Below are 25,187 nucleotides of genomic sequence, written 5' to 3' on the forward strand. Positions count from 1 at the left end.
CCCTTTTTAAGCCTCATAATGGCAGCCCATGGGGGCTTGTCTGTCCTGTCCTTCCTCTCTATCATTCCAAGGATTTGGTGAAGGGGGGAAGTGTTCTCAGTGGTAAAACCTGGCAGACAGGTCTAAGGGGGATACTTGTGGAATATCCTAGCATTTCTAGTTGAAGTACTGGACAGTGTAGCCTTGCAAGTATAGGCTGCATTATTTGTCTTTAATTTTCTCTTAAGTGTCTATGCAGTACTGCAAAGAAGACCGCTTAAGAGATTATTTTTGATTGCTCCGGGGTCCCCGCACATGAGCGGGACTATTCACTAGATTATGACTATACACAGAGATCCCCTACTACAGAAGAGTCGGTTACAGTAATCCAGGGATGACATCACCAATGCACCGACCAAGGTCCTTCCTGCATAAGAGGGAGATAAGCAGCATCTTTTTAATCATTCGAATTTTATAAAAAGAGGCTGAGACAATTGTGTTGGCATGTAACCGCAAAAGTCAGTTTGTCATCAAATGTTATACCCAAGTTTCTAACCTTAGAGACCGATTAGGTGGGGGACCGAAAGCAGATGGCCACCAGGAGCTGGACCAGATAGGAGACAGCTTACCAAAAATCATAACCTCCGTTTTGTCCGAATTGAGTTCAAGACCATTTCTGGCAATCCAGCTACTGGAGGCCAGCATGCCCTTTTGGCAGCTTTCCGCCACCTTCTCTCCACTGTCATTTATGGCGATCACCAGGTGTGTCTCATCTGCGTATGAAGTTAGGCCCATCCCATGTGCCTTGATGATTCTTGCTAAGTCCGACATGTAGATGTTAAAAAGCGTCGGACTTAGGGATGAGCCCTGAGGAACACCGCACGGTAGTGTCATCTGGGCAGAGCGGAAGTTGCCCAATGTTACAGTCTGGGTCCGATTGGAGAGGAACGAGGACAGCAGATCTCTTGCTTTGTCCTGGATGCCCATCGCAGCGACACAGTTGATTAGAGTATGGGTACCGAACTGGAGACCCTAGCTGTTCTAACAAAAATAATGCCTCTACTACACCTGCAGTAAATGCAGTGGTAAGTCTCCAGATGGGATCCCAGGAGAGCACTGACCATGTCAGAGAGCTCACGGAGGAAACTCTAGTCTCAGGGGGTGGGGTAGATGTACCTGCCTTGGCTGTGAGGAGAAATAACATTGAGAAATACAGACAACAGCCACAGACATTGGGGGACAGTTGTAGCACTGAAGAATGTAGGTGCAAGTGCCACCACGGTGACTGAAAAACTGGTATCCTAAGGGCAATACCTAACTAGTGAGACATTCACAGTCCTCTATAGTGATAATCAGGCTAAGGTTTCACAATTGCGGCGAGGCAGGCTACTTGATGCTCACTTGGCGCCAGCCTCCTCCGTGTGAATGCCTATTTTTTTATTTCGTTATGGTGTGATTTTAAAATTGTTCTACGCTACTCACCTGTTGCTTACCTTGCTCCTGACCCCGTTCCACCACGGCTGTGTGCCGATCGAGTGGAGGGTCTCCTTGCGAGCAACACGCCCTACACCACTTCCTGCCTGCCACGATCTCTACGCAGGTCAGCTCGCTAGTTGTTCCCTCCCTCTGGGTTATTTAGATGGTGACCTGGCGGAAGCGCAGCCGGCGCGCCTACATCGCGCCGAAGTTGCGCCAAAGTTAAGCCCGTCTGCGGCCCGTCGCGTCCAGCGGCCAGGCATTATGCTCATTTGACTACCTATTCCTGCACGGACCTTCTTGCCCTTCAACACTCTGGCCCCCTGGACTCTCGTGCAACTGGTGTCGCTCAAAATTGTGGTATTTTTATCTCTCCGGGCCCCTCGCAAGGTATTTTTGACTTGAGTGCCCTGACACAACACTGTATTTCTCCTACCATCTTACCTGGCGTAGGGTCCCCTGGTCCACTATCCCTGGCAGTTGTATATCTTAACACTCGCTCGCTGGTGAAACACCAGCTTGAGATATTTCAGCTGTTGGATGATGACAAAGTGGATATCCTCCTACTTCCTGAAACCTGGCTTACGGAAGATTCTGCCCCGGATATTCTTGCTGCTATCCCCACTGGTTATTATATCTTACAATCCAATAGGGCCGGCGGGAGAGCCGGAGGGGGGGTTGCAGCTATCATTCGTTCCCAGCTTAAGTTCACTACCCTAGAAACCTCTACCCTTTTCAAAACTGACTGTCTCAGTCTTAAATTCTCCTCTCCTAGGTTCTCTTTTATTTGCGTCCTTGTTTATCGACCTCCAGACTGCATGCCTCTTTTTTCTCAACAGTTTGGCGAACTGGTCTCCAGGCTTGTTATTAACTCCGCCAAAATTCTCATTATTGGCGATTTTAACTACTGGCCAACCGACCCCGTGAGAGTAATCCCTCCGAGGATTTCACCGACCTCCTACTTGGTATGAACTGCAGTCAGCATATCACTGTAGCTACTCATAGCAAAGGTCACATCCTCGACCAAGTGTGGATGACCAACCTTGACATCTCTCCTCCCTCAGTGCATCCTTGCGCTTGGTCCGATCATTCCTTTATTTCATTTTTTATTAACCTCACTTTGCCTGTTCTCCCCATTCTCATCACCAACCTTACTGCTCGTAATTGGAAGCGTGCCAATCTTGCAGAATTCCACGCTATTTTGGCCTCTACAGCCCCCAGGTCTCGTTGACCGACCAGGCCGGTCGTCTTGAGCAATGGCTGGTATCTGCCAGTGATAAAGCAGCCCCGTTAAAAACCATAAAAACTAAACGTCCCCACGACGCTCAGCGTTGGTTCACAGATCAATTAAAATCGGATAAATTGTCCCTTCGCCAAGCCGAGCGCCGATGGAGGCGCAACTACGATCCCATACTCAAAATTGAGTATGTGGATTTACTGAAACAGTACAAAAAATCCATCTTATCGGCCAAAACTTCCTATTTCTCCCAGAAAATTATGGATTCGGCCTCCAAGGCTAAGGACATTTTTTGTATAGTTGAGGAGCTCACTCTTACTGTCCAACCTCTACATACTCAAGCTCTCTGCGATTATTTGAATTCGTATTTCACTGAAAAAATAGTCCCCATAAAAAGCAACATCCCTCTCCCTTCCCCCTCCATTCCCCTTCCTTTGCCCCCCATGAACCCCCGTCGATTTGATGTCTTCCCTCCCATTTCCCTGACCGAGTTCACCTCATTGCTTCATTTAGTGAGCTCTGGCTCCCCTAATGATTGCTGTCCCCCGCAAATTCTTAAAGAAATTTTTTGGGCCTGTCCTGACCCCCCTTTGTCACTGCTCAACAAATCGCTTGCTACTGGCATGGTCCCAGATTCTTTCAAACAGGCGGTGGTATTGCCCATATTAACAAAGCTGGGCGCCGACCCTTCGGTCATGAGTAACTTTCGACCGATTTCCCTTCTTCCCTACTTGGGGAAAATCTTAGAGACCTACGTCACTCGTTGCCTCAGTACATTCATCGAGGGCTCTTCCTTTTTGGATAATCAGCAAGCTGGCTTTCGGCCAGCTCACTCCACCAAAGCGGTTATTGTGGCCGTGATGGATGTACTGAGGCAAGGCGCCGACAAGAATATCGCCCAAGCTCTTGTACTATTGGACCTGTCAGCGGCGTTTGACACGGTCGATCATGCCATCTTGATCGACCGTGTCAACAATGCGGGTATCCAAGGCGTGGCCCTCTCATGGATTACATCTTTTCTGCACCAGCACTCCCAGGCAGTCCACCTGTCCACCTATTCCGCTTCTTATTCCCATTTATCTTGTGGAGTCCCTCAGGGCTCTGCTCTGTCGCCACTTTTGTTTAATCTCTACATGCAACCCCTCATGTCATCCCTCCGTCACACCCCCGCCACTATTTTTAATTATGCGGACGATTTTCAACTGATTTTTCCGATTGATTCCTCCCCCTCCTCCTGCACTAACTTTCAATCCACTATGCTTTTGATCTCGGAGTGGATGCACTATAGTCAGCTTAAGCTCAATCCTAACAAGACGGAGTTGGTGTTGATGGGTGGGCCAGCCAACCCTTAGAATTCCAGCTTTTGGCCCCCCTCCCTTGGGCCTCCGCCCTGCCCCGTCAATTCGGTAAAGAGCCTAGGCGTCATTATATCCAGTGAACTGTCCATGAGGTCTCAAATTAATGCAGTAACATCTTCCTGTTTCTTCCATCTGCGCAGGATATGCAAAATTCGTAGATTCCTTCCAACTGAGGCACTCATTCTTGTCATCATGGCTCCCGTTACCTCGCGTATTGACAACGCCAACTCCATCTATGTTGGAATTCCCGCCTACCATCTTCACCGGCTGCAGCTGGTACAAAACCAGGCGGCAAGACTGGTCTTTCATCAGCCCAAACACCAACATGTCTCGCCCCTGTTGAGGAGATTGCACTGGCTTCCCGTGGCCTATCGCTGCTCGTTCAAACTTGGCTGTACTGTTTTTAAGGCCCTTATAGACCAAGCCCCTGCCTTTATCACATCCAGCCTTCAGCGTTACATCCCCTCTAGAGATCTCCGGTCTATGTCTCACAACCTGCTGATGATTCCAAGTTATAAACGCAAAAAGCATGGAGGATTGTGTCTTCTTTTTTGGCCCCCACTATGTGGAACTCCCTCCCTATTTCCCTTAGGCTGTGCCCTCGCTATGTTTGCTTTTGCAAATTACTTAAGACTTATTTTTTTCAGCTAGCTTATTGAGTTACCCTGCTGCCCTGTCTTCCCCCGCAATTGTTTTGAGCGCCATGAAACCGTCCGGTGACCGAGCGCGTTACAAATATTTTTAACATAACATAACAAGGTAAATCCCATGGCAATGGTATCCTTAGAGTGAGGAGGGGTTACTGGCCAAAAGAGGGCAGTGGTATCCTCTGCTATTCCTGTGGAATGTATGCTAGGTAATGATCTGGAGTCCTCAGAATAAGGCGGAAGTCAAAAGAAAGAGCCATGCAGCTATGCTAGGTATACCTGCATGGATGTGTGTAAAAACGAGAGAACCATGCAAAGCCCAGGGTGAAAAAGAAGAGGTGGGTCCTGGAATAATGGCCAATGATCCAAAAGAAAAGGCAAGAAGATTTGGAATCGGACAACAGCTCAGGTCTCCTCTCCTCTCCTCAGGGAGAAGACATGTCAGCCCCAGAAGGAACTGAGCCCCAGGAGCTTACGCCTCACAAGGCAGTTCTCTTGGGCCCAGAGGGATCCTCTAGAGAAGACCTGTGCCAGGGACCGAGGACCTGTCCCTCTCTCGAACGCCTGAGACAGCAAGCTGCTAATCAGGAAATGGAAGATGTTAGTGGCTCCCACAGAACCTATTAGGAGGAGGGACTCATTTACACTGAGGCCAGATACTCCAAACCTGATGCCACTAGGTGAGTGTTATTGCCTAAGAAGTATAGAGAGTTTCTCCTGACATTGGCTCATGACATACCCCTAGATGGGCATCTTGGCCAGGCCAAAACATGGAGTAAGTTAGTCACCCACTTCTACTGGCCAGGTAAGTCCCAGAAGGTAAAGGAGTTTTGCAGTTCGTACGCCAGGTGTCCACCCAAAGGCCAGACGTGGCACGTGCAGGTAACAGCGGTGGGGCCGGGTTCAATCAATCAATCACTTGTAGAGCGCGCTACTCACCCGTGAGGGTCTCAAGGCGCGGGTGGGGGGTGGGTAGGGGGGGGAGTACCGCTACTTCTCGAAGAGCCAGGTCTTGAGGTGTTTCCTGAAAGTGAGGCGGTCCTGGGTCGGACGTAGGTGGGCGGGGAGGGAGTTCCACGTCTTGGCCGCCAGGTAGGAGAATGATCTACCTCCGGCGGTGGTGGTTATGCGGATCCGTGGGACGGTGGCGAGGGCGAGGCTGGCGGAGCGGAGTTTGCGTGTTGGGAGTGTAGAACGTGAGGCGGTTGTTGAGGTATTCGGGGCCTATGTCGTGGAGCACTTTGTGTGCATGGGTGAGGAGCCTGAACGTGATCCTTTTGCTGACGGGGAGCCAGTGCAGGTCTCTCAGGTGGGCTGATATGTGACTGTGGCAGGGGAAGTCATGGATGAGTCGTTCAGATGTGTTCTGTATGCGTTGGAGTCTTTTCTGAAGTTTGATTGTGGTTCCTGCGTATAGGGCGTTCCCGTAGTCTAGTCGGCTGGTGACGAGGGCCTGGGTGACCGTCTTTCTAGTTCCGGTAGGGATCCACCGGAAGATCTCACGGAGCATGCGCAGGGTGTTGAAGCATGAAGATGAGATGGCGTTGACTTGCTTGGTCATCGTGAGAGAGGAGTCCAGGATGAATCCCAGGTTGCGTGCGTTGTCAGTGGGTGTCGGTGCAGTGCCCAGTTCTTTGGGCCACCAGGAGTCGTCCCAGGCAGACGGGGATGGTGCGAGGATGAGGACCCCCGTCTTATCTGAGTTCAGTTTCAGACGGCTGAGTTTCATCCATTCAGCGACGTTTTTCATTCCTTTCTGGAGGTTGGGTTTGGTGGTGGCTGGGTCTTTGGTGAGGGAGAGTATCAGCTGGGTGTTGTTGGCGTATGAGTTGATGTTGAGGTTGTGTTTGCGTGCGATGGTGGCGAGGGGGCTCATGTAGATATTGAAGAGGGGTGGGCTGAGCTATGAGCCTTGTGGTACGCCGCAGATGTTCTCGGTGGCCGCGGAAGGGAGGGAGGCGGACTCGCTGGGTTCTGTCAGAGAGGAACGAGGTGATCCAGTCCAAAGTTTTGCCTTGGATTCCGGCATTGTGGAGGCGGGTCATTAGGGTGCGATGGCAGACTGTATCAAAGGCGGCTGAGAGGTCTAGGAGGATGAGGGTGGTGGTTTCCCCGTTCTCTAGTAGGGTCCTGATGTCGTTGGTGGCTGCGATGAGGGCGGTCTCGGTACTGTGGTTGGCTCAAAATCCAGACTGGAATGGGTCGAGGGATCCATTGGCCTTGAGGAATGCGGTCAGCTGTTTATTGACTATCTTCTCGATCACTTTCGCCGCGAAGGGAAGAAGAGAGATGGGGCGGAGGTTTTTGAGGTTTTTAGGGTCCGCTGTGGGTTTCTTCAGTAGGGCGTTCATCTCTGCGTGCTTCCAGCTCTCTGGGAAGGTGGCGGACGCGAGGGAGTTGCTTATGACGTTCCGTAGGTGGAGAGCGATGATGGTGTTGGCTTTGTTGAAGATGTGGTGAGGGCATGGGTCGGAAGGAGAGCCGGAGTGGATGGTGTTCCTAGCGTGGGAGGTGTCTTCCGTACTGATGGGAGTCCAAGCGCTGAGGGTGGTTGTAGGGGGCATTGGTTCGGTGGCTGGGGGCGGAGTCTGGGCGCCGAAGCTGTTGTGGATTTTGCCGATCTTGCGGTGGAAGAAGGTGGCAAGGGAGTTGCAGAGGTCTTGAAACTGTGTGATGTTGTTGCTGTTGGGTTTGGAGAGCTCTTTTACGATGCCGAAGAGTTCCTTGCTGTTGTGTGTGTTGTTGTCCAGCCGGGTTGGGAGGGGGTCGGGGGGGACTTAGAGGGAAAATGCTGAGGGAAAATTAAATAAATAATACATTTTTCCTCATCATCGTCTGTCGGAGTCTGGTGTATCCATGATGTGAACACTGGTGACAGTCAGCCAGTCAAAAGTAAACTGTATAGACAGTCTGACCAAGTAAGGGAAAGCAACAGAGTTGAAGTCAGCAAGATGCTGGATTTAGGGGTAATTTGGCCCTCTGAAGTCTCTGTGTCAGCCCAGTGGTCCCCAAAACTCACCCCCAGGGTGGAAACAGGGAATTATGGTTTTGTGTGGACTATAGCGGCCTCAATGCTGTCACAAGGACAAATGCACACCCTAACCCAAGGGTAGATAAATTAATTGGCAGGCTAGGGGCAGACAAATTCCTCCAGTACTTTTGATTTGACATCCAGGAACTGGCTAATTGGTCTGACCCCCCAAGAGCAAAAGAAAAATCTGCATTCTCAACCTCAGATGGGTATTTTCAGTTCACTGTTATGCCTTTTGCACCAAAGATAACTCCGGCCACCTTCCAAACGCTGGTGAACAAAGTCCTTGCTGGGTTGGAGTCTTTTAGTGCAGCTTATCTTGACGATATTGCGGTCTATAATTCCACCTGGCAGGATCACCTGATCCACCTTGGAAAGGTCCTTGAGGCTCTGCAGAGTGCACACCTCACTATCAAGGCAAGCAACTGTCAGATAGTGCAGGGCTCTGTTGTGTACTCAGGCCACCTTATAGGTGGAGGCCAAATTCAACCCTTACAACCCAAGCTACAGACAATTGTGGACTGGGTAGCTCCAGCTACCCAGACTCAAGTCAGGGCATTCTCTTGCTTGACTGGATATTACAGGAGGGTTGTGAGGGGGTATGGTACTATTGTGTCACCCTCACAGAACTCACCTCCAAGAAGATGCCAAAGAAAGTGAACTGGAAAGTCAGCTGTCAAAAGGCTTTGACACTCTGAAGGAAACAATGTGCCCAGCACCAATTTTGAAAGCTCTGGATTATATAAAGCAGTTCATAGTGCAGATGCCTCTGAACATGGGATAGGAGCGGTCCTATCTCAGACCAATGATGATGGCCATGACCAACTAGTTGCTTTCATTAGCAGGAAGTTACTCCCCAGAGAGCAGCACTGGAGTGCCATTGAGAAGGAAGCCTTTTCTGTGGTTTTGTCCCTGAAGAAGCTGAGGCCATGTTTGTTCCTTGTTCAAACTGACCTCAGGTCTCTCAAATGGCAGAAACACATGAAAGGTAAAAAACCCAAACTGTCAAGGGGGTCCATCTACCTACAGGGTACGAACTTCCCAGTGGAACCCAGACCTGGGTCTGCTAATGCCAATGCAGGTGGCCTGTCCAGGTTCTTCCACTTGGAAGATGAAGACTCTCTTGGAAAATGTTAATTCATCCTCTTTTGGGGGCAGGTTAGATATGTAAGAGTAGCCGCCCTTTTTGACATGGTCACCACCACTCTTTGCCTGGTAAATGATTTAATTTCGATGAAGTGCAATGGGTTCCTCGTAACTAAGTCCCCAGTGTCAGATCTATTTCCCAAAACTGTGCAATTGTTTTAACCAATTGGAAAATCTGTAAGCATCCCCTGTAGGTCCCTATTAAATGGTACCCCTGGTACCTAGTGCCTGAGGTACTAAAGAGGTTCACTAAGGGAATGCCTCACGAATTGTGCCCACCTAAGGGGCCACACTCCAAGCACATGCAAGGCTCCCATTGCAGGCTGCGTGTCTTGGTGCAGAGAAAAGTGAAAACACGACCTGTCACACATCCCTGTCTGCCATCCCGACTAACACTGCATGTAATATTTGAAAGTCACCCCTACATCAGGCCTGACAGCCCTAAGGCAGGGTACTGAATTTTACATGTGAGGGCATATCTGAATAAGCAAATATGCCCCTATGCTGGTCAGTCCCATTACTGCCAGGGAAGCCATTTTAAACCATGTGCTGGACACTGGTGAAAACAAGTTCCCCAGAAACATGATGGCTTCACTGAAGATAGGGTTGTTTGGTATCAAACATCTCATATTGATAAACCCACAATGATGCCAGTGTTGGATTTACCAATACATGCACCCAGAGGGCACCTTTGAGGTGCCCCCTAAAAACCCACCAGCCTCCGGTGTGCTCCCTCATGGTTTCTGCCAGTCTGCCACCCAAGACACTGTTCTGACCTCCTAGGGTGAGAGCCCTCTGCTCTCAGGACACACAGAACAAAAGACTGTCCAGGAAGGGGGTGTCACACACGCTCCTACAGGATGACCAGTTGATTAGCCTTCCTAGGCCAGCAAGCTTCAAAGAGTTGCTGCCTCTGACATGCAAATCTGTCTTTCCTCACAGAAGAGGAAGCCATTTTGGCACATGGACAGGTGGTAAAATTAGTTAGTCAGGTAGACGTGCCACCCCTAGGCTAGTTTCACTCCAAAGTTGAGCTAAACTGTGGTGGACACGACTTTTCAGAAGTAGCCATATTTGTGATGGCATACTTAGAAATTCTGGAACAGGGTTATGTACACTTCCCACAGGAAGGGGTCACATAGGGCGTGGTGACCCCAGGGGTCAGTAGCCCATTGGCTACTACCCTACAGTTCCCTAACGCCCCTCAATTCAGTATTTAGGGGAGCCCCTGGCACCAGAGAAACAGACCCTGAAGAGCCGTATAAGACTGAAGAGATCAACTGACTTGGCCCCAGCCCTGCCAGACAGTCTGCAGTTCTCCATCAAAACTGCGCCAAAGATGTCTAGTTCTGCAGCTGTTGTGCCTCCGAAATCTGGGAGAACTGCCTGCCTTTAATAAAGGACTAAAATCTCCTGTGGAACAGCGGAACTGTTCCCTTCATCCTGCAGAAACTCCAAAGAAAGGCCTCTGAGGACTCCTTAACCATCATAACCCGACATCTGAAGCCACCACTGCACCGGTCACTCCAATCCAGAGGTGAAGTGGGCCAACCGTGTCATCTTGGTCCCACAGCCTTCCAGACTTGAGTCCATTGTGGTCTCACCCCTTGTGAACCCTCTGACATCACCTGCAGCCTCTGCACGTAGGCGCCCTCTACTGCGGCTGCTGAGGTAAGAAAATCCTGACATCTAAAGACACCCCAGCACCCGTCACCCCTGGGCCATGGAGAAGAGAACCAAAGGTGTCTCCTCGTACCTGAACATCATGAGGCCTGACTTCCCCCTGCTGGTGCAGCCCAACTGGTCCCCCAGTCAAAGCCTGCAGCCTCTTTTCACTGCAACAGTTCCCTATAGAATACCATTGGGCACGCAATGTTGTTTTACACCCTTGCATCTGGCCGTCCAAGTGCCGCTAGTGGTGCTCTGCTACCTTGGACCTTGCCTACCACTCACCTTAACTTCTGTAGAAGGTTGCCATAAGTTTCTGTATTATACCTGAATACCGCATTGACTTTTCCTCCCATAGGATAACACTGCAACTTCCTGAATTTGCACTGTGTCAACTTTTTTAACTGAATAGAATTCATATTTGGAAACGTACTTGCTATTTTCTATAAATTGGTGTGGATCTCCTTCTTGAGTCGTGTGTCTCATTTATTGACCTTTGTGTGAATTTTCAGATGTCTTGCACTCCTCTGTTAAGTCTAAGGCTGCTCGACCACACTACCCCCTAGCAGAGCCCCTTGGGATTGCCATAGTAAGCCCTGTGTCCACTTATAAGGGGACCTCTGCACTCTTTACATGATGTATCTCATTTTGATATATCATATAGAGTCAGTTTCCTACATTAATGATCTGGCAAGCTCTCTGGTGGAGACTGGGGCCCATACAACACAACTGGGGAACAGATTCCTGTTCTGCTCTATACAGATGATTCCTTGCTCATGGCAAGAACAGCTAATGGGCGACAAAAGTTATTAGACTCAATCAACCTTTTTATGGATAGGCTACATTTAATGACTAATATCTTCAAGATCTTGGTTATAAGAATGCAGACCTAAGAGTACAAGGGTGTGACCACACACATTCAAAAGGTGTTAAGCTTGTACGAGTACCTGCATTCATGTATTTAGGTGTTCCTTTTGACACCGATTGCAACTGGTGTCATATTTTGAAGGTGAGGAGGGTTTAATTCGAGCAGTCAAATGAAGCTATTTTTCGATTCTCAATAAAGTTTGGCTATATGCCACAAGAAGCTTTGCTCAATATTTATAAAGCTGTGAGCATTTCTGTAGCTTCGTATGGCGGGTATTCGGAGTTTCTTGGATTCATACTGCATCCAGAAAGTTGAGAATGTATTTTTTAAAACGGATGTTAGCGGTCCCTGCTATTTCTTTTACATTTACATTCTGAATTGAGTGTAACCTATTTGGAGGATGTTGAGTTATGCCCTTTCTTGCTTAGGTTTTCTATTTTGACGAAAAATTAGACTACCTTTAACCGCTGTTTAGCCTCCCACTGCCTCAGGCACAATTGAACCCTTCGGATACCTGGATATATCATGTTAAAGAGCAGTTTACCAATCTGGTTAGGAAAAACGAGAATCTTTTCGCAATCCAAACTGTATCAGTACGTCTACTATAGAGATTGTCAGAAATCTCTTTCAACTCCAAGTTATTCTTCAAGAGAGCACTCTGAGATGGCAACAAATGGTGAGAGGTTATCAAATGCTCTTGACCTCTGATTATATGAAACCCTAACTGAGAAATGTATCCAATGTGCAGCATAGGTTTTATCTCACACAGTTCTAGTTCAATATTATGCATTAGCTTTGCATTCAGAACTTGTTTCCTGCACGCGTGATTAGTCTTTATTCGATAATTAAATCATAAAAGACATATAGCACAATTTACAAAACTCTAAATTACATATACATTTCACATAATAAAAAGGAAGAGTTAAAAAAATGGTCAAAGACCAAATTGAATCGAATACAATACTTCATTGAGAGTCATTAAATGATAAAATAGACCTCAGTCTAATAACCTTAATAGGACTAACACATTTTGCAGAAACACTATTAAACATAATCAGTAGCAATTCTGTAAAATGAAGGCAATAGCCTAAGATGAGATAATAAATCTAGTTCTAAGGGTCCAGGCCCAGACTAGATATTTCGCTACACCAGTTCTGATTAGGGGAGATGGATCAGACTTTAACAATCTTCTGGCAATTGCTGCTGAGCGAATACCCAGATTCCTACAAGCTGGTCTTAGCCACTTAGCTCGAGGGACAGAATACAGGGGGCAGACAAAAAGGAAGTGATCAATACTTTTGTTCTGTCCTGGGCACCTAGGACACTGACCCGGTCCTCCCTTGCCCCACTGTTTTGTATATTCCCTTAAGGGCAAGCAGCCACACCTAAACTGGTGAAACAATTTGCGGTCCAAGGGCTTAGTTATTACATCCCAATAATTTTCAAAGCTGGAGACATCTTTCATAGCGAGGAATTTGCCAGTAAGGTTTGTATCTGACTGTCCAGTATGTCTAATGTTCAGCACCCAATCCCAATATTGCAGCTTTAAATCCTTCTTGGTGGGAAAGGTTGCAGTGTCGGGGTTTAGCCAAAGTTCCTCATATCCCATAACACATAGAGTGGATCTCAGAACCTTGAACCAACCTATGTTTGAGGAGCCAGGAAGATCCCTTACCTCTAGACACGCTCTCGCATAGAGCTGAAGTTCGGGCGTAGTCCAGAGGCGACGCCAGAATGCTATTGGGCGCTGTCTAGCCATGTCCTCCACGGGCTGACACCCAAGATCATACAAGAGTGGAAGCCGAGGTGTAGATTGTGGGAGGCCAATAGCCTGCCTTAGGAATTTATTTTGGGCAACTTTCAACGAATCAAAGTTACTATGACCCCATAACTCCGCTCCGTACAGGACAGATGGTAAAACTTTCATGCCATAAATTTTTATTAGAGGCGACATGGGCCAAGAACTGGAGCTTTTATGTTCTTTTAGCAAGGCTCCTCCAATCTGCATATGCTTTAGTGCCATTAGGTTAACCTGGTGAGCCCAACTGAGAGTCTCACTAAATGTGACTCCAAGGTAGGTAAACAGCTTTGTCTGTTCCAGAGGTGAACCTCCCATAGTAACCCTAGCTGAGATGGGCGAGTGCCTTCTTAGTACCATAAATTTTGTTTTAGATACATTTACCTCCAATTCATGCTCGCAGCAAAACAGTTCAAACCTTGGCAGAGCCTGCTGGAGACCCTGTCTGGTCTTAGATATTAAAAGAGTGTCGTCTGCGAACATGAGGAGTGGGATTTTCAATCCTGCCAGGGTCGGGGCATCAGTAGGCTGATTGGTAAAGTATTGAGTAACCCCATTTATATACAGAGAGAATAGGGTGGGTGCTAGAACGCACCCTTGCCTTACACCTTTAGAAACCGGAAATTTTTCTGTTACCTCCCCTGGTTTACCCCAACGTACCTGGGCATATGTGTGGGCATGAAGGTTGACCAATAAGTGTAGAAGAGGAGCTGGCACACCCAACTTCGCTAGACAGTCCCACAGCTTGGCCCTCGGGACAAGGTCAAATGCAGACCTTAGGTCCACGAAGGCCGCGTATAAATTTCCTTTTCCTATGGTGACGGTCTTCCAATAAAGAAGAGTAAACCGAAGTGCCTGATCCAAAGTACTCACATGTGGCCGAAAGCCAGCCTGGAGTGGGGAAAGAATGTTAAACTCATCAGTCCATTCTTGAATTCTGCCAAGGACAAGGCGGGCTATGATTTTTTGCACTGCATCAATAAGGCTGATCAGCCGGTAGCTGGAGGGAACCGATCGATCGCCTTTCTTATAAATAGGCAGGATTTCTGCCCCAAACCAAGATTCGGGGACCTCAGCGCCTGAGGCTAAAGCATTAGCCAGATGGACTAAGTAAGGGACCCAAAGGTCCTGATCTTGTTGGAATAGGTCGGCAGGAATGCAATCCGGACCGGGTGCCTTACCCCCAGGAATGGCTTTCAGGATATGTTTAACTTCACTACTTGTAAATTTAGGTGGGGGACTAGAGATAATATTTGGAATGTATTCCTGTGTATTACTACAATTCTTAAATTGTTCCACAAAGAAACATACCCACTGGGATTGACCTACCGAGGCGGGGCTTGGACGATCTTCCTGTGAGTTACCCCATTTTAGTAGGTGACAAAACTGGCACATGTTCAGGGAGCTACATGCTTCGGTTAGCGTCGCCCACCGTTCCTCATCCCAGTTGGACTTAGCTTTATGCCTTGCATTTTTATAGGCCTTCCTACAATCCTTTATTGGGCTATGGTTTTTTAACTTTATTGCTTTAAACCGATCCCCATGAGTTCGACGACAGTCCTCATCAAACCAGGATAAAGTTTTCTGTTTTCCCCTCCTGCCCTGCTTGGAAATGGTTTTAACAAAAAGTTTTTTTAGCTCTAAAAATAGATTGGTATGAGTCTTGGTAATTTTTACTTTAATATCATCCTGGGACTCACAACAAAAGATTCCATCCTGGGAGTTTAAGACCAGAGATCTAATCTCCTTGCGTGCCTCAACATTAACAGAGACTTTTGGCCACCGCACCCTCCTCATGTCATTACTAAGGATAACTTCATTTTTAACAATATTCGGGTCGTAGCTCTCACGCCCCAGGAAACTGTGATCCCTAAGTTCCATCACAAGCGGATCATGATCACTTTCAGGTCTGGTTGTGACCACCATGTCCTCTACTAAGGCCCACATCTTAACGTCTACCAAAATGTAGTCTATACGGCTATTGTATCTGTCGTTACAAAAAGTGTATCTACCTATCCTATCGGATCGCACTCTGCCATTTAGTGCTCGCAGACCCTTGTCCAGGCACATCCCTTTAATAAATGTAGCAGTTTGCGTCCATTTCCTGATCGGGGCTAACTCAAGCTGGGGAATCCCCCAGGTCATATCCTCAGCCTCTGTAAGTAACTCATTACCTACACTGAAGGGTTCAAAACAGGAGTTGAGGTCCCCCCATTACAACCGTAAAACCATTTACATGTGAATCGGAAAGGAAGTTGTCCAGAATGTAGAGGGTTGATGCAACCTTTCCTCCCCAGGTACCCCTGACATAGATGTTAATCAACAATATATCGAGGCCTTTTGATGATCTTATTGTCACCGTCAATATGTCAGGGCTATCAGTATATACCTCCTCTGCTCTTACACCCTCATATTGACGAACCCAGGTAGTCATGCCTCCCATAGCGCGCCCTCTAATGCCTTTCGTTGCTGGTTTACTAACATTTAGGTAACCTACAAGGAACACCGCTGGGAGTGCCCAGGTTTCCTGGAAGGACCAAACATCACCTTGGTTAATAAAATCAACCCATTCAGTGTTGCACAATCTGGACTCAAGGCCAGCAAAATTCCAGGAGCCAAACTTAGTACCACTTGAGACTGTCCCAGAGATACTAGTAACATCATACATTTTACCCCCAGTATTTGAGCTATCTACTGGGTGAACATCGTCACTCCTTTTACCAGTGTCGGCCTCCCCATACGCTACCGACTCGGATGGCCGAACCCCATATCGCGAGACCCCTTGGTCACCAATCACCATATCAACTACCTCAGCAGTCACTGCATCCTGGGTTACAACTTCAATTTCCTGACTCCTACCTCGTTCACCTACTGAGTTTTTATACTTTTCCCTACCACAATAGATTGATATGTCCTTTGGCATTATTTCATAATGGGAATCAATTTCTGGGGTAATAAAAGTACCCGTACAATCTAGGTTGACCTTAAAAACATGATTATGGGAAACAAGTCAATCATTTGATTCCAACCCTGACAAAGGTTCATACAGATTAGACAATGGAATATTCCAGTAGTCATTAGACCAGTTAGAATTAGTACGGTTGTTTATTGTGGGGAAAAAACTAGGAGGATAGTGACAACGGATAGGTGGGCAGGAAATGTTAGGATTATTGGTAGGATAGGGGAAGAAGGATGGGTGTTTTGACTTGTTCAATAAGGGGGTGTATCCACTAGCACTAGGATGGACAAGTGGTCTTAACATAGGCTCTGGCTAGAAGTAACTCAGATTTCGAGTGGATATACCTCCTTCATTGTTTCCTGGGAACCAGTCACTTATGTAGGAAACAACTCTGGGATCTCTAAAATTGATGATCACAATGTCGCCCTCTGTATCCTTTGGACGGAGACCCACCCAGTTGTGGTAAATATTTGATTTACCGTCCTAATTTCTATGCAGGTAAGTACTTAAACAAAAATAACTCAATCGGAAAGAAAGAAACAGAGTCCGTGGTGTTAGAGTTCTTAGGGGTTTTATTCCTTAAAAAGGAATGGTACCAGACCGGATATCATATTCCTGCCACCACAGGGGTGCAGGAAGGGATAGAGCAATATTTTATTGACAATACATAGCTTATATACTTAAATCGTATTATAGGAACCAATACAGTAGGCGTAACAGCTGAGAGAGACAAGATAAGACACACACGTGGTAGTGATACGTAATTAGAAGGCGTGAACTAGGCGTGAACATAGAGGTGTGTGCTAGAAACGTCACATGTAAGTGTCATAAGTGGGTGGAAACAAAAGCTGAATCTTGCAATGTCAGCAGAAATCTGAGGCCTGGATGTGTGCGCAGCTGCATGACGTGTGCATGACGTATGACTGGAGGGTGCAGGGGACTTGACATTTACACCAGCGGAAAGAGACAGAAGTCTGGCATGTCAGATCAACTTGGACCACTATCATATCTGATATCTGATGTTTAGGAACCATATTATCTGGACGGAAAAGGTCTCTGGGACAGAAGCTATTCTATACTGACTGTGAGTGCGTGTATAAGCGTCTAAGTGTCTGCATGAGATGCGAGGGGGGGGCATGGGCCTTCCATGGTAACAGAGGCTATGAATTACTTGCACGGAGACAGTGAGGCCGGGCCCTTTGCTCTGCAGCTGGGGGGATGTTTACTTAAACTAGTAGGCAGGAATGCATTTTCGAGGAGCGGAACAGATAATTCGAAGGTTGAATACAGTCTTGGCAGGCAGCAAGCTGAGCTAAGCGCCGTGGGCCGCGCAGGGAGTAAGGCAGTGGTCATGGGTACAGAGGCAGCCCAGGCTGAGGCGTTCGGAGTCAGAAGACAGAAAAAAGGCTCGATGGCAGAATTCGGGGCCTGCTTCGCCAGAGCTGAAAAACGTGTAAAGTACACCACAAAAAGACGTTGGCATAGCATACTTAGGAACTGAATATTGAACCCGTTCTTGGCGGGTCTGAAAGAGGACATGTTAACATTGAACGCAAATGTATTTGCGTCTTTATAGCTGGCACAGGAGGGAAGTTACATGCACTTTAAACTCGTACATGGAGACGGTGGGGTACACGTTAGGGAACATTTCTTGACCATAAAATTTATATTTCCTCACAGTTACACCTTCTCACTGAGATAATGTCTCCGTTTAGATGGGCTGGAAGGGGTCTATTATTTCTCAGCCAATAGATAACTTTATTCTTCAAGTTAGCATTTGGCTCACAATAACCATTTGTGAGCGAGGGAACACCAGTCAAAACAATAGCAAAGTTAGACGATTTGGGGGGTAGGTCCACTGTGTTCCTACGGGTTAGGGTTTTTCTTTGGGATACAGTTGTAAATTTATCAACCACAGGGGGCAAACTTTGACTATTTGCAATGGGGATCGGTTTATTTGAAGCCTGCACATGCTTCTCTATAGCTAGAGTTGGTTTGGGTATTAGGTTGGCTTTATTATTTTCGCTGGGTGGCTTTCCAGTTAATTGGGATGGTTTACTATGGGTCGGTATTGTAGGTTGAGGTTGGTCTTTCGGTTGGGACCCGTCATTACAATTTATTGGGAGGTGAATATTTTTCTGGACAGCGGTTGTTAGTAGATTGTCCATTTTTTCCCCCAGAATCCTAACTCTCTCCAAAAGGGGGAGCATATAGGATTTTAAATGTTTATCTAAAAGTTCTATCATCTCTTTTTTCAATGAGATTAATAGATCATCTATGGCGGGAGGCGTGGGGTATGTAGGAGACCCTAGAGAAACAACCCTCACGGGCGAGACTGTTATGTTAGCGTCCAGTATTTCTACCGGGGGAGGTGAAACTTGGTTGGTAAAACTTTTCCTTTTAACCCCACCTTTTCTCCTCTTCTTCTTAGGCGGGGAGTGAGACACCCTTTGAAGTTTGGTGGATTTGGTGCCAGTATTATTTTTACTTTGAATAGGCATTAGTTTATGTATAGGAGTTGACTTAGTAGGGGTTTCTTTATCAGATAAATGGTTGGACAGAGATGAGTGTGATTGGTTGGTTATAATTGGGGCTACTGGAGTATTTAGAACTATGATTCTAAGAGATATAGTAGGTGAGCTGTTACCGCTGTCAACGATATTTATTCCTGAATTTATAAGAGATGTATTGTGATCACGAAAAATGCTAGGGCGGTGGTCAGTACAGAATAGATCGACATCTCTGTCCGACCTACCAGAGCTTTCTATGACATGTGTGGGACTTCTATCAATCACGGGGGGCAGGGGGTTCTGTTTCAAATGTTCAATGGATCGACGTCGCTCAGCACGCTTTTCAGCTAATAAAAGTTCTTTATCTATTTCCTTATTAGCTTTCTCAAAGTATTTGTCTAGGGGCCCGAGGATCGACACCCCAACACAAGATGGTAAGGAGTTAGACATTACTATAAAATATATCTTAAAGTGCTAAGAAGTCCAACTAACCTGAATGCAACAGTGGTGGAATTAAAGTCTTAGAGATCGGGCCCAGCCCAGCCTCCTACGGCCCCTGACGGCCACAGACGGTCCCGCCCTTGTTCCGGGCTTCTCCCGGTCGCTCCCGCGCAGCGGGACTAGGTGGTTTTATTTATATGGTCAGTGTGAGAGGGGAGGAGCATGCAGGGAGAGAGGCCCAGGTGCTGGCAATTGGGTCAGGCGGGGGCTCCTGGGACTTGTAGTCCTGCGCCCGCAACTCGCTCGCAGCCCTGCTCAATACAAACACCCACAGTCACAGCCAGTGGCGAAGGGCGATGATCTCCACAGCCAGGTTTCGCTGTTATCACTCAAGGCCCCCCACGAAGCGGGACCCGCGAGTTGTAGCAGTACAATCAGGAAGGTTTCTCTCCAATACAGGATCCCAGCGTGAGCACTAGGAATTTCTCAAAGCGTCCCCATTAGTCATCCACCCAATCAACTTTGCACCTTTTCTTTTTTTGTAAGCTATATGAGAGACCTAGGATGTTGTTTTCAGTCGTCATCTTAAAAATGCTTAACATAAGACCGTGCAGAGTGGCATTTTCTCATTTACAATTACTATCTACTGAGCCTGTTTGCGTTCTGGTACATGAATTTATAGAGGTTGCAGTAGGGTTAAGAAGTCTAGTGGAATAATAATTGGATTTATGGACTGTATGACCAGATATTGTATTAGTGCATATTACTTTTCAAATTATTTTTTTTAATAAAGTTATTATTCATTGTTTAAATATGAACTGTATCATGTTTTTATGTATCCCTTTTATGGCTGCGTGACAAACAAAGAATTTTCAGACCGAGTAATCAACTTACATGATGAAGTTCGGTCAACTCTAGAATATGTTTCCCATTCACGTAAGTCTTGGCCTCTCCCACTGGAGTAATACTCACAGAACCATCAAAATTGTTGATAACACTATTGGAAAAAGAAGTTGCAATTACTGACATGTATTGTTCAATATATAATGAACTAACTATTTGCAAAAGGTAAAAAAATAAACAGAGTACCGTACAATGTAAGATTGTTCAGTGTTTTGTGATAAATGTTTTTAAAAAAATGACTAGTCGTCACAGAAATAGTATAATTATAAATTTACAAATTGATGATATTAATTAGGTGGATCTGGTGAAAGCAGATCAGTCTGCGATCCAATTTTTCCCTGTGGAACACTTATCAGTGATACCATGATAAGTATCTGTTAAGGAGCACATGAAATGTCATGGTGGACATATTGCTAAATTACAACTGTATAGGAACCATATAGCGTTGACTTCATTATTTTCTAGTGTTTGATAAGGTAAGCATAATGATAATGAACAAAAGTTCCCAATGAATGATACCACAGGTACCAGACCAATGAAATAACGGACCTGGACTGGTCGTTTGAGTGGTCAGGCAACTAGCACTGGAATAATACATCGAGCAACACTGCTCAGGTTAAAATATATATATATATTGTCGTTTAACAATATTGATATTTTTAATAAGGAAGTTAATATCTAAAAGAATGCTCATTTTGGAAATATATTTAGTTTAAAAAATAAATACATTTTGAGGCATGTTTTTATGCTGTAGACCAATGCTACTCGTGGATGAAAATAGTGGAAACATGTTTAAAAAAATTTGAAGTTAATACAGCTGAACCAAAAAACACCAGACGACCTAAAAGTATGCTAAATGTACAGAAAATTGGTGTTAAATGGTTCAGCAATTTAATTAACTTTGGACAAAATTTAATGTCAATAGCGGGGAAACATGTATTTTCCTCTCCTTTTTATTTTAGCTCCATTCCATCAGTTCTTATGAAGGAAAATTAAATTAACATGAAAACCTCACTATAACAGTACTACTACCTTAGAAACACAAAAATCACTGCTAGGTTTTGTAAAACTATGATTCAGATAGGGTTCCAGAAAAGGGAAAACAGTGGTCACTGTGGATTTATCTGAAGAACTAATTTAGTGAAGAGAAGAATTACAGCACGATATGCCTGTATTGAGAGTGCATAGATAATGTTGTCGCTATAAATTGTTCCAAAAAGGGGAAAAAAGAATTGGCTGTGACACTAGATTAAATCAGTCTTTTAAAACAGTTTAAGTCAATACATACCATAAATATTAATACATCCTATAGAAAAAGGAACTTACCTTAGAAGCAATATTTTTGCTACATACTTTATCTGCATCATAGGACTATCCTCCAGGCATCAGAGAATCTAAAAAAAACTTTAGCACAGAAGTGGCTCTTCAATGCGCCACAGCTCTATCTGCCCAGATGTGACAACATCTGAAAATACAGGGACCGAACAGGTGCGCTGGTGTCAGTACCTGGTACTTTTTCCGCAACCCTTTGAGCCATGCAAAGAGAAACAGAGAAAGATATGACAGCAAAAAAACAGCATATGGTTCCATTGTAGACCTTGAAATCATACAAAACAATAACACAAACTTGACAGGAGAGGACGGAGGGCACTCTAGTAGCTTTGGGAAGATGCTATATCCATCAGAAATAGTTTTTTTTTCATCTGGTGGATACTATATCCAGAAGAATCCTCAACTTATTAAAGAGTTCCGAACAACTAATTAGGGAGCTTGGTGCTGATTAACCAAGAATACGGTGTTGCACAGCCCTGGCAATGCATCAATGCTGCAAGCTTGAGCTATGAGGCAATAGTGTTTCACAAAAGACTTCAAGGATAACCAAGAGGCGGATGGCAGATGTAAGCCACCAGGAAGCCTCTCGTGAGAGCAATGGAAGCAACTGTTAAGTGTCTCGCCTGAAAGTTCATCAAGTTTATGTGGAACCTGGAATCCGCCGGAGACCAGAGATCTCAGACCTCCACCTACCCCAGCCCAGGAATGACGTATCTGTCACTAGTCAACACTGGCTGGGGAAGGGAGAGGGGTCTGCCGATGATACATTTGTGGTCTGTCAGCCACCATGGTAGGTCTTTTACAGTTCTCTCCCAGATCTGGACCATGTAGGAGAGATTGCTGACCAGAAAGTAGCGGGAAGAGCATCCAAGACCTACTTCTGATGCTGCCACCCCTCTTTAGCTCCCTTAGCAAAGAGAATCAACACTTCCTTGCGGAGAAAGGAAAATGAGTACTCCATTAACCAATTGTAAGTGGGTAGCATAAGAAGGGGCAGCCACAAAGGAAAGGGAGTAGACCCTTTGTACAAATTGTAGCACTCAATGGCCTGATAGTATTAACCTCCAGTTGAGCCGGTGATGGTGAATCCTGCCCTCCACTGGATGCCCATGATGGTAGGACGGAAAACTAAAGGGGCTTGGTAACTGCTGCTGGGGAAGTGGTGGACTGGCCTGAACTCTGGCTACCTGTTCCACATAGTCTATGGGAACTGCGTCCTCAGCCACAAAAAGGTGTGGAAGCTTGCTGGCCTTGATGGCTGGAAAGGTGCTGACGAGGTTGGAAACCCTTTTCATGTCCACAAAAGCAGCGATAGGCTTACTGGGAATTGAGAGGGTCCATAGAGAGACTCAAACTCAAAGTCCTGGCAGAGACCCTGAAGTCCTAAAAGCTCTCTAGTGCAGAGTCCGTATTCTCTTCAAAGAGACAGGAGCCATCAAAGGGTATAGCCATAAGCGATGCTTAGAAATCCCAGGAAAAGCAAGAGGTCCTCAGTCAGGAGTGGCGCCAAAGGGCGACCCGCGAAGATAATTTTCTGCCCAGCAAGTCCGTCGTGTCCAAACCACAGGGAAAGGCGAACTTTGCTGCAACCCTTTTGTCGGAAACTACCTGAGAGAGTATGGCTCGGGCCTAATCTTAGACCATGGGCAACAATTCCGCAACTGAGTCCCACACTGTGTTAGAGCAATGGCCCAAAAGGCACACAGTGGTCACCAACCACAATGCTAGGCGGGGGGGAAGAGAAAATTCTAGCCTCTTGTATTCCCTAACTGGTGGAGCTGAAGCGAACGCGCCATGGTTAATCTTGAAAGTGGAGGCTTAGGCCACCAAGCTCTCCGGAATGCGGCACTGGGTGATGAAACTGTGGTACACTGCAGTGGTGCAGTGGCAGGGCTTGGACCAGGCCCCGAGGAGAGTGTCGGTAGGGGGTCCTGAAAGGATAATTGGGGAATAGTTTTTAGAGAAGAAGCACTGGCACAGGTGACTTGATTGGCAGGGACCCTGAGCACTTCAATCAAAACAACATCAATACCAGGCAAAATGCGAGGGCCAATCATGTCGAAAGAAGCACTTTGTCACATGCAATACCACTGCATACTCCTCAACACCCGCTCCGCACGTAAACATGCCATCGAGCTCTTGGATCTGCTCGACACCTCCGCCCCAGACGTGGCCTTCCTGACCGAGACCTGGTGGAACGACTCCTCGGCGCCAAGCATCGCCATAGCCATCCAAGACGGCTACAAGATCACCCGCAGGGATCGCGCCAACGGAATCTGAGGAGGAATAGCCATTGTCCACAAGTCTACCCTCAAGGTCACCACCAACGCAGACGACACCCTCAACACCGCCGAACAACTGCACTTCCAGATCCACACCGACCCAAACACCACCTTCAGAGGAACACTCATCTACAGATCTCCCGGACCCCGAGCTCAGTTCAGCCACTCCATCGCCGACCTCGCCAGCACCCACGCACTCGCCTCCACGGACTACATCCTCCTCGGGGACCTGAACCTCCACCTCGAGAACATCAACGTCGCCAGCTCAGCCACCCTGATCGACAACTTCGCCAACCTCTGCCTCAGACAACTCGTCACCACACCACGCTGGACCCAGTCTTCTCCACAGGCATCCACGCCGCCTTCAACCAAACCACCGAACTCTACTGGACCGACCACCGCTGCATCCATTTCAACTTCAAGAAACCAACCACGCACCACCGCACCCAACAGCTACCTCGCCGCTACTGGAGCAAAGTCACCGAAGAGCAGTTGATCACCACCCTCGCCCAGAACCCACCCACCGACTCCCACCAACCCAGAAACCGCAGCCTGCAAACTCAGACAGTGGATCGACGACTTCGCCAACACCCTCGCCCCGCTGAAAAAACCCTCCAACAACCACGCCAGCAAGAGAGCCACCTGGTTCACCAACGAGCTTCAGACCTCCAAACGTGCATGCCGGAAACTGGAGAAGATATGGCTCCACGAACGCACACCGGACAACCAAGCAGCCCACAAGGACGCCACCCGCAGACATCACCACCTCATCAGATTAGCCAAGAGATCCTCCTTCAAAGACCGCCTGGATAACAAGGAACACAACAGCAAAGAGCTCTTCAGCATCGTAAAGGAACTCTCCAACCCCAGCGCCAACGACATACTGCTCTCACAAGAACTGTGCGACTCACTAGCTATCTTCTTCCACCGCAAGATCGCCGACATCCATGACCGCTTCAACACCACGACCGCCCCGAATACGCCAGACCCCACCTCCAATGTGAACACCACCAGCGCCAACCGCCTGACCTCCTAGTCCAACCTCAACGAGACACGCAAGGTCATGAACTCCATCCACTTAGGATCTCCTTCAGACCCGTGCCACACCACATATTCAACAAAGCAGACACAGCCATCGCACCTAAACTACGGAAGGTCATCAACATCTCCTTCGAAACAGCGACATTCCCGGAAAGCTGGAAATCAACGCCCTCCTCAAGAAGCCCAAGGCGGACCCCAAGGACCTCAAGAACTTCCAGCCCATCTCCCTGCTCCCGCCGAAGGTCATCGAGAAAATCGTCACCATGCAACTGGCCCGCCAACTGGAAGACAACATCTTGAACCCGTCCCAGTCCGGGTTCAGACGAAACCACAGCAACGAGACACCCTCATCGCCGCCACAGACGACATCAGGCGCCAACTTGACAACGTTGAAACATCAGCCCTCATTCTCCTGGACACGGTCTGCCATCGCACTCTAAAGACACGCCTCCTAGAAGCTGGAATCCAAGAGAAGGCCCTTGGCTGGACCACGTCCTTCCTCTCCAGCAGA

At 47.2% G+C, this 25,187-nt stretch overlaps 1 protein-coding gene across 1 annotated transcript in view; it reads right to left on the reverse strand.

Annotated features, from left to right (window-relative positions):
* The window catches only part of KIF14 (kinesin family member 14), a 625,766-nt gene that overhangs the window by 362,603 nt on the left and 237,976 nt on the right, over positions 1 to 25,187 (reverse strand). Inside the window, exon 15 of the mRNA XM_086957758.1 lies at positions 20,013 to 20,115. Within this exon, the coding sequence (XP_086813884.1) occupies positions 20,013 to 20,115 (103 nt within the window). The remainder of the gene's footprint in view (positions 1 to 20,012; positions 20,116 to 25,187) is intronic.

The sequence above is a fragment of the Lissotriton vulgaris genome, chromosome 1_1 (genome assembly GCF_964263255.1).
Source record: "Lissotriton vulgaris chromosome 1_1, aLisVul1.2, whole genome shotgun sequence".
Lineage (NCBI taxonomy): Eukaryota > Metazoa > Chordata > Amphibia > Caudata > Salamandridae > Lissotriton > Lissotriton vulgaris.